General features: G+C 36.8%; 1 protein-coding gene across 4 annotated transcripts in view; it reads left to right on the top strand.

Moving 5' to 3' along the window:
• Positions 1-10735, top strand: part of PHKB (phosphorylase kinase regulatory subunit beta) — a 251881-nt gene that overhangs the window by 37743 nt on the left and 203403 nt on the right. For all 4 annotated transcript variants that reach the window (XM_069082551.1, XM_069082552.1, XM_069082554.1 and 1 more), the window contains 2 exons: positions 6007-6096; positions 8086-8224. In XM_069082551.1, the coding sequence (XP_068938652.1) occupies positions 6007-6096; positions 8086-8224 (229 nt within the window). The remainder of the gene's footprint in view (positions 1-6006; positions 6097-8085; positions 8225-10735) is intronic.

Genomic DNA, 10735 nt, shown 5'->3' with positions numbered 1-10735 from the left:
CCCCCCCTACTCTCCTAGAGGGTGAGATACCCTATTTAGTGTGTATTTCATTCCCTCCTCAAGCCAAATTCAATGGGAATAAGTTTGACCCATTCCCTTTTGCCTTCCTATTCTTCCTCTCCATTGTAACCATTTTCCCTTGCCTCTTCTATATGAGATAGTTTACCCCCATTCTGTCTCTCCCCATATCCTCTCATTATATTCCTCTCTCACCTCTTAATTTCACCTTTTAAGTATCATCTCTTCCTGTTAAACTGATCCTGTGCCCCTCTATGTACGTATACCTGTAAACATATATACACACATTCACATATGTATTCATATATCCATATACCCTCATATATATATATTTCTATTCTATTCAACTACTGAGAAAAGTTTCATAAGTTACAATTATTTTTTTTCCATGTAGGAATGTTAATAGTTCAACTTTGCTAAGTTCCTTATGATTTCTCTTCTCTGTTTACCTTCTTATGCTTCTCTTGCTTCTTGTATCTGAATGTCAAATTTTCTATTCAACTCTGGTTTTTTCAGCAAGAATGCTTGAAAGTCCTCTATTCCACTGAATGACCATATTTGCCCCTGAAACATGATACTCAGTTTTGCTGGGTAGGTGACTCTTGGTTTTAATCCCAGCTCCTTTGCCCTCCGGAATAACATATTCCAAGCCCTTCGATCCCTCAGTGTAGAAGCTGCCAGATTCTTGGTTATCCTGATTGCATTTCCACAATGTTCAAATTTTTTCTTCCTGGCTGCTTGTAATATTCTCTCCTTAATCTGGGAATTCCGGAACCTGGCTATAATATTCCTAGGAGTTTTCTTTTTGGGATCTTTTTCAGGAGGTGATTGGTGGATTCTTTCAACCTCTATTTTGCCCTTTGGTTCTAGTATCAGGGCAGTTTTCTTTGAGAACTTCCTGGAGGATGATTTCTAGGTTCTTACTTTGATCATGGCTTTCAGGTAGTCCAATAATTTTTAAATTATCTTTCCTGGATCTATTTTCCAGGTCAGTGGTTTTTCCCATGAGATATTTCACATTGCCTTCTATTCTTTCATTTGTTTGGATCTGTTTAATAGTATCTTGATTCCTCATAAAGTCACTAGCTTCCATTTGCTCCAATCTAATTCTGAAGCAATGATTTTCCTCATTGAGCTTTTGAGATTCTTTTTTCCATCTGGCAAATTCGGCTTTTTAAGGCATTCTTCTCCTCATTACCTTTTTGAGCCTCTTTTGCCATTTGAATTAGTCTATTTTTTAAGGTATTATTTTCCTCAGTCAGGCTGTTGCCTCTCATTTCGTAATTTTCTTGCATCGTTCTCATTTCTCTTCCCAATTTTTCCTCTACTTCTCTTATCTGCTTCTTAAGGTCCTCTGTGGCCTGTAACCAGCTCGTATTTTCCTTTGAAGCTTTTGGTGCAGGAGTTCTAACTTCACTGTCTTCCTCCTGTTCCATGCTTTGCTCCTTTTTATCCCCAAAATAGGAGTCTAATGTTGGAATCTTCTGTCTCCTTTGTTTCCTTTTCCTGGTCATGTTGCCCCTCAGTCACTTGACCCCTGGGCTTTTTGCCACAGTAGGACTCTGCCACCAGACAGGTGAGCTTTCATTCCAAATGCTGAGGTTTTCTCAGCTGCCAGAGGTATTAAATGGGTGCCCTCTCTGAGGTCTCTGCACATGCTCTGTCAAGCTGGACACACACCCCAAGACCTCCACCCTAGACTGCAATCCAGATCCAAGCAGGTTAAAGCAAGAGCGATTACCCCTCAGACTGGTGCTTGGTCCCCTTACACTCTGCAGGCCAGGAGCTGAAGCTGCCATGTGTTGCTGACTGGCTGTGCAGGAGTCTAAGAGGCTTCTCTCCCCGGGGGCAAAAGCGACACACTCCCAGTTACTGGGTCCCAAAGTCCAGACTGCACTGACCTCTCACTTTGTCCTTCGCATCTATGTGTTGATAAATCTGGAAAAGGCCACAACTGCTGCTGATCTGGAGTCCCTCCTGCCAGTGGCTGGTCAGTCCCACCCTGGGGCTAAAGCCTCGACATAGGGCTGGGCTCGGCTCCCAGAGCGCTGCTCTGGCTGATTCCTGCCAGCCTGCCAGGCTGTCCTCAGCGGGAGGTTAACTTCTCTGTGTCATTTTGTGGGTTCTGCAGCTCCAAAGTTTGTTTAGAGTCCCATTTTTACATGGATTGGGGAAGGTGGGATCCAGAGCAGTGGAGAGGTCCTGCTTCTACTCCGCCATCTTGACTCCCCCCTTCCTCCATCCTGTTTTTCAAAGAGTTCATTACCTTGGTAACATTTTCTACATCCATTCTATACTATTTTCCTCTCAATTTTTCATCCTGAACTCTCATTTCATTTCTTTAAAAAAAAAAAAAAAAGAAAACAACTCTTCCTCTATTTTTCCTGTCCACTCATGTATTCCTTTTTGGCCAAGCCATTTTTCCCCCAAGGCTGCTACTGTAGTTGTTGTGGGTACTTGCTTCTGGGATTACACCTCTCCCTTTTACCCCCCAGCTTCTTTTAGTGAGAAAGAACTTCCTAATTATTTGTGATATTTTTTTCTTTACCTCATATTTTCAGTCAGATCTTGATTTGTGATTTTGTTCTCAGTCCAGTCTCATTAGATGGGATGGATAGACTTTGTTGGTCCTGTCCTGTCTCCTCTGTAGTCTACATGCCTCTGCCTCTGCTGCTATGAATAGGGTGACTAACATTAGTCCCTTATCTCTGCCTTAATCCTTGACTTCTGATCTCCTGGTGGTTCACTGAGGTTCTTAGCCTCAGCTAGACCATCTTCTTCTTTTACTTCAAGTTAGCTTATTCCTCTACTGTAGCCTCAGTAGGTGTCAGTGGGGTTCTCAAGGTTATGTTGGCCTTGGGCTGCCTGCAGAGCTTAGGTACCAACATCTGGGTGTTGAGTTGGCTCTGTTTCCTACAGGGCCTCCTAATGGTGTGAGGAATGCATAGCCAGGTTTTGTCTCTCTAAGCAGTAGTGTGTGGGAGCTGTCTTTGTGTCTTATTCTCTTCTGACTAGCTGGTTTGTGGATCTGGCTTAAGGTTGCCAATCCTGCATTGGCTTATAACCTTTATCTTATAAGACTGTCTGGCTTTGAGATAAGTCTTAAGACTGTCTGGCTTTGAGTTTGTTCATGGCATCTTGTCCTAGCTTCCCTGCTGTTCCTTCTCACCTACCTCTCCTGGCTTTGGCTTTCTTTATATAGTTTTGTACTGGATGGAAGAATTTGCTTCTATTTCTTTTCAGTTTATCATTCATCTTTTGGGGATGCTTTTCAGCTATTTACAGAGGTTTATATGGGAAAAGTGAGCATTTCTACATTTTATCTTTCCAGTTGAGCTGAAAATCTCTTTTTTTTTTTGGTTCCTTAAGGGTAACCCAAAAGGGGAATGCTGGCCCCAACTTTTAGCTCCTACCGGTGCTTTTATTCCTCAACTGTACCTGGCTATTTCATTTATGTTTGTCTGCTAAGGGATCATTTCACATAGTGAGACCAATGTTGGGGCCTTTTTTCTTCTGTTACTGTTAGCTCCCAGGTGTCGTCTTGTACTGAAATGACAGCCTGGGCCATACATATCCTAGTTATGAAGATAGACTGCCCATTCTTCATCAGGATGTCATTCCAGCTTTCCCCTATTATAAACGCTGGCTATATACAGACATTCCATTACCCCAGAGCAGGGCATTATTCTTTTCCAAAGGTTGTTCACACAACAGAAGGTAAAGAGATTGCTTCTTTGAATGTGAGTCTTTCTGTGACACTTCTAAAATCTTGGCTTTAAGGTATCATACCTGTCATAGTAATTTTAGGAGTAAAATGCTTTGATTTTCTTTTAAAGCAGAGCCTTAGTGAATCTAAAAAAATCCATGCCACCCATCCTCTGTCAAGTTTTATTTATATACTCTATTTTTGACTGTGCAACATTTGTTGCTTGGATGTAAAGTGTATTAATTTTGACCCCCTGATCTTTGTGACGTTTAAGTGCTTTTAGCAAGAAGAGACATAATATTTAGCTTCTATACTTTAATGCTGAGTTATCTTCCTCTCATTCTGCAGCTAAGAGAGTACAGTGGTCAAGCATGTAATATTCAGTAGAGGCTTTGTAGCAAATCATCATAACTACTCTGTATTCTGTACTCTGGGTACACTAGTGCTATCATAGCACCTTTTGATAGTTGTCAGTGTAGAAAAATATAAATGGTCCATGTTATAGCCCAAATAACTGGATCTGATGACCTCTTAATGTGTAGCAAAAGTAAGGATGGTTTGGCTAAGACAAGATGAAATGCCTGACTATCATTGAAGTATATAGACTTGGAAAAACTGATCATCATATTTTTCCTTCCTAGTTTTTTGGAGGGGTTAGTTAGTGAAGAGAGACATTAAGTCACATTTTAATTATTCTCATAAGCTATTTTTTTAAAAAAAATATCATTATGCATTTGACAAATAGCAACAATTGTAAATATTTCTATATACCTGGAATAGACTAAGAGGATTATATATGAAACAATAACTGATGTATATAGCTTTAAAAAAAAACTACATTATAAATTGAGCAGAATAGTATTGGCATGGCCTGCTTATCTGTGTCCATTTCTGAATTTCATTCTGCTCACTTAAAATTAAAAAAAAATACTGTTTCACTGAATTATGTATTCTCTATTTTGCCATGAGTATCACAAACTCCTTCCCCCCCTGCATGTCTCCTCTTTTTACCCCTGTCATTCCCTCATATCAAGTATAGTCAAATGAAATAAATCCATACCTTGGTTATGTCTGAAAAAGGTGTCTTATTTTGTACTTCACCTTTCTGCTCATAATCAAATTCCTTGAGTCATTGCATTGTTCCAAATTCTTAAGTCTTTCAAATTTATTTTCCTTTGCAGTATTGTATTATAATTTGTTCTCCTGGTTCTGCCTACTTCATTTTTCCTCAGTTGTTATGTCTTCCAGGTTTCTCTGAATCTATCTCTTTTAAAAATTCATATACTGAAATTTCATTTTAATTATATATTATAGTTTATCCATTATTCAGTTGCTGGGCTGTAACAAAAAGTGCTATTATAAATAGCTTTGTACATATGGATCCTTTCCTTTTATCTTTGATTTTTGAGGGATGTTAGTCCAGTAGTGGTATTTCTAGGTCTAAAGGTTTATACTGTTTAGTGGCTAAATGGATATAATTCCAAATTGCTTTACAGAATGGCTCAACAAATTGACATCACCAACATTTCACTAGATTTCCTCACTTCCTATAGCTCTGCCACCAATTGTCATTTTCCTTTTTTGTCATTTTTGCCAGTCTGATGGGTATGAGGTGTGAGACTTTAGACTTAATTTAATTTCCAGTTCTTTTATTATTAGTAATTTGGTACATTTTCCTCCTATATGGTTGTTCATAGCTTATATTTCTTTTGAGGACTGGGAGGCTTTTATTTCTTTTTTTTTTTAATCAAATGCTTTGTGTTACAAATTTTCCTCCCCATTTTTCCCCGTACCCACCACCCCAAAATAGCGATCCCACTGGATATCCCCTCCTCTAATCTGCTGTCTCCCATATTTTCTCCCATACCCCCTCCAACTTTCCAGTAGGACACAGTGGATCTCTATGCCCCAGTGTGACTTTTATTTCTTAATAATTAGTAATATTGAATAGACTATTTACATTCTTTTTACTAGCATCTGCAGATGCTTTTCTCAAAGAAACCTTGGAAAGTATTTAACTGACACCTTTATGACTAGCACATGAGTATTGTGGATTTGGGGGGTTTTAAAGCCTGGCAACATAAATGAGCAAGGAATTAAAAATTGTGTTTTAAGCATAATCATACTAGTCCCCTCTTTTTCAAAGGGCAAACTGTACTATAATGAAATGATTTGCATGGCAATGAAATAGCTGGAAAGTACTAAGTTGTATACAAGTGTTTCTTTTTGTATGTTTTTTGAGTTATTCCAAACATGGAATTTTATTGAAATTTTTTTTTTAGGCTCGGTTTATGAACCTCTTAAAAGCATTAACCTTCCAAGACCTGACAATGAAAGTCCGTGGGATAAGTTGGATCATTATTACAGAATTGGTAAGCAAAGAATGAGGAATAAGTGTTTTGAATATCTCTATTTTTGTAGTTATTCTTTTACATACCTACTCTATCTATGAAATATTATAATAATAAATGAATAAATAATGGAATATCTATGAAGGTATTATTTCTAGCATCTGATTTGTTGGTCTTTTAAGCACTAAGAAAGTGCACATCCATTCACAAGTGGATGAAAAAACCCATCTCTGTCATATCTGTTACTTTAATGATTCAAAAATTATTAACAGCTTTCCATAACTATTTCCTTTTGTTCTTCTGAGAAAGCAAATATGACAACCTATTTGAAGGTATTTGATTTAATATTCCAATAATTCAAGGTTCTGTGGTTTTATCATGGTAGGAACTGCTTCTACCAATGTAGTTTATAGCCCTTATACCACTTTGTAAATAGACTTGAAAAGTGGCTGTTGCTATAAATAGGTGGTCCTTGTGGGAGCACAAACTGGGTTGGTTTTGACCTCAGTCATGCATATGTGTGTATATGCATGTTTATGTATATGTATGTTAGCATTACTGAGTGCCACTATTTTGATAAATCTTTCCCTGATCCCTCAGTTTTTTTGTATGTTTTCTTCCTCTTCAGATTACCTTCTGTTTAATAATTTGTATACATTTTTCTCATAATAGATTTTCAATTTATTTACAGTAGGAACTGTTTGATTTTTGTCTTTTATTCTGAGCATCTATCACAATGTTTTGAACATACAACACATTTAACAGATGTATTTTAATTGTATTGAATTGAAGTATGTGCCTGTGTGATATTATAAAGATCTTTTGGGACAAAGTTCTGCTTTATTGAAAAAAATTAATAAAATTGCTGCAAATTAGCCACTTACAGTATTTACCTCTCAGCACTGAAATATTCATTTGGAGAAAAAGGAGCTCACTTTTTCATGGCTTAAATTCTGTAGAAGAAGGGAATATCTTAAGCACTGTAACAGTTTTCCATCAGTTTTGATAACAAAAACTAGGTAGCAGTTTTCCATCAGTTTGATTTAATGTATTTTGGAAGCATATAGCATTCATTCATTTAGAGACTGAAAAATTGGAATGAAATAGCTTTTATGAAATGCCATTATGTATGTTTGCATTCCAATTTTTAGGACTTTTAAACAAAGCCAGAGTCAGAAATTAACTTCAGCCTGCTATTTATTTAAATGAAACTTTAAAGCAATAGCCTGTTTACATGATGCTGTTAGATTATGTGAGAGTGGTTCTACAGTGCTGAAACAGAACCTATATGATGTATTATACAAAATTGATCTCCTAGTGTGAAGGACAGGGACAAAATGTTTCTTCACTTGACAAAGCACCTGGAGTTCTGGGTTCTTGTTTGATCTATTGACACTTTATCATTTTGTAGGTTCATTGCTTTTGCCTTCCCTGTAGAGAAAGTGACAATCCAATTTACTCATCGCCATTCACAATGGCAATAGCAAACTTAGACTGCTCTTTGGCATTCATCTAGTTCAGGCTTTTCTCACTGAAACTGATTTGTTTCCTTAGTTGGAGAGGTCTGTTGAATTGACTTCTAAGGGATAATTTTCAATTACAACTGTTTTGGAATTGTCAGCAAGGTTATTGACAAAAGAAGATCAGTGAAGGAGACCATGAAGTCATGTTAACTTCTAAATTCATCTGTTTAGTTTTTGATATTGCTAAAAATATATTTAACTCATTTCTTTCTACCCTGCCAAGGAACAAGGTTTCAAAGAGAAGAGAAAGAAATCCCATTTAAATTGAAGTGATTTTAACTGAGATGATTTTTTGTCATCTACCTTTTCATCAACACAAGTTTCATGATGGGGGAAAAACAGTTTCATATTACTTTCTATGTAATTAAGAACTAAAATTAAAAGAACTTAGCAAAACAGGATATGATTCTAAAAATAAGACATAAGCATTTTGTCTGAAGAAAATAAATAGTCTTTATTCATTATGGGTCATTTTTTCCAATTTCAGTCAAATCAACGGTGCTGCAGTATCAAAGTCCAACTACTGGCCTTTTCCCCACAAAAACTTATGCTGATGACCACAAGGCCAAGGTTCAAGACAGCCTTTACTGTGCTGCTAGCGCCTGGGCATTAGCACTTGCATATAGGTAAGTTGTCTTTGACTTGTAACTCTTAGTCAAACTAAATATTACCTGGTAATTAGTCCTGTTAGGAAGCTATTTGCATTAGTTATTATTTCTGCCCTTCTGATGGCAGTTTTCCTGAGGACTAGATATCAAATCATCTTCATTTCCTCCCACACTTGATAATTCACAGTTCACCAGCCTAGATCTCTGCCTTACGTGACATTTTGGGGGACAGAATTGTCCACTTTGATGCTGGGCTCTTTCCCTCAGGCTTAGTGGAATGCCACACAGTACTCCCCAACTCCAACACACACATATTCCAGGCCCTGTTTTTTCTGTTCCTCACTTCTCTGACCCAGTGGCATAGAGTACTACTATATTGCTGTGGCAGTCTCAACAGATTTCTACTTTTTTGTATCCTTGGCACTGGAAGAAGTAGAGGTCAGGGTATAGTGTTGAGCTCTCTATGCTTGAGCTGAATGCTTCTGAAGCACAGCATGCTGTCACAGGGCTATCAAGGGCCTGAGAAAATTTCTGTCATGTGGATTTTGGATCTTGGAGGCACTGGGAGCAGGAAAGGCTTGGGATGTGGAGCTGAATAATGTTGTAAGCTCATGGTCATCTTGTGCAACCCTTCTACCAGGAGCAAGTGTGGTGAGCCATGGGCGAGGGAGTGGTGGGTGAGCATGGGTCAGACATTAATATTTATCTTGTTTGAGTTCTTAGTATCTACTAGACTAATGAGAATGCTGAAATTGCTTGTCTTTGGTATGTAATTTCTATTTTGGAGAGGTTTGAGAGATCATGAAGAGCAGAGAAAGTATCTAATCTTCCATATTGTTGGTCATGTCAAGCCCTCTTATTTTATATATGAGGAAATTTAACCTAAGAGAAGGGGAGGGACATACTCCAAAGCCACTTAGCTACTGAAAAATAGGTTTGGAAATTGGAATCCAAGTTCCTTGACTCCAGATCCTGTGCTCTTATGCCTCCTCTCCCGTGGCATTCAAGTGTGTTCTCTTTGCAACCACTGTGAGTGCTACTTTAAATATTTTGGTATCAATCTTAGCTTTTTTTCTCTAATTGACGTCTTTGAGGAGGGGATATGCTTATGGTATTCTTTCTGGGTCAAAGGGATACAGGAAGTTTAGTTGTTTTCTTACATAATTTCAAACTGATAGAGTTAATAGTTGGATCATTTCTCCATGCCATAAGCAATATTTCAACGTGCCTGTCTTTCACAATCTCTCTAACGTTGACTGTTCTTACCTTTGCCTTTCTTGCCAATTTGAAGAGTATGAAGTAATATTTCATAGCTATTTCAATTGGAATATCTTTTACTGTTAGTGATTGGGACCATGTTTTCATGTAGTTGTTAATAGGTTTGCAGTTCTTTTGAAAACAATGCTTATCTCTTGTTCCTGTAGCTGTTGGAGAATAGTTCTTATTACATATACGCGAGCTAATTTAGATATCAGACTTTAAAAAATATTTTTATTTATTATTTTATTTTATTATTATTTATTAATATATTATTTCTTTTTACACTGCCTGCATTTCCAATTAAATCCTTTTCCATTCCTTTACCTAATGAGTTATTGATCCCATCTAACAAAAAAGGTCTTTTATCAATATTTAAAAGCAAATATTTTCCTGCTCTGCAGTTGTCTAATTCTCCCTTAGTTGATGTCCTTCCTGAAAAAACTTTTAATTTCATCAGTTAACAGCATCCGCTGTCTTTTATGATCTCTTCTATTTCTTTTTTAGTTAAAAATTCTTATATTGAAAAGCATAAGCCCCAAGTAGGTCAGTCATAAAAAGAAAGACCTCAGGTAACCCAAGATATTTGTAATAACACTTTTTGTGGCAGCAAAATACTTGAAAGAATTTAGTTGATCATTGATTGGATAATAACTAAGCAAATTATATTTGGTATGTAAGAAATGATGGATATGAAGAATTCTGAGGAAGATATATATAAACTTATGTAAAGAGATATAAGCACAATAAAAAACAGTATACACAGTAACTACAACAATGTAAGTAAAAACAATACCAGCAAAATAGGAACTGAATACTATGTGATTATAATGATCATTGCTATAGAGAAGTGATATGAGAATATATCTCCCTCCTTTCTTTGAAGAGTTGATAGACTATATATCATAATGTTAAACTTATTTAATGTATTAATTAGCTTTGCTGAACTGTTTTTTAAAAAAATTAGTCTTTTAAGGGACTGCTTTCTGGGAGGGTGTGAGGAATTGATACATTGGGAAATAAAGAGGATATAAAAACAAGAAATATCAATAAAAAATTCTCCCTCTAACCAAAGTTGTGAATCAGTTAATCAGCAAGCATTAATTGCCTACTACACATCGTGTACTGTGGATTCAAAGACAAAAATGAAAGATTCTCTGCCCTCAAGGAGCTTACATCTATCTGAGGAGATAACATGTAAACAAGTATAAATGAATGTATAGAGTCTAGTAGTTATTTTTCATTTGCACAAGCAACATTTAGAGTTGGAAT

Source organism: Petaurus breviceps, unplaced genomic scaffold (genome assembly GCF_028583685.1).
Source record: "Petaurus breviceps papuanus isolate PSGF00001 unplaced genomic scaffold, PetGlider_PUasm1.0 171, whole genome shotgun sequence".
NCBI lineage: Eukaryota > Metazoa > Chordata > Mammalia > Diprotodontia > Petauridae > Petaurus > Petaurus breviceps.
Note: the sequence above shows the minus strand (reverse complement) of the source record. Positions and strands in the feature narration are given on the sequence as shown.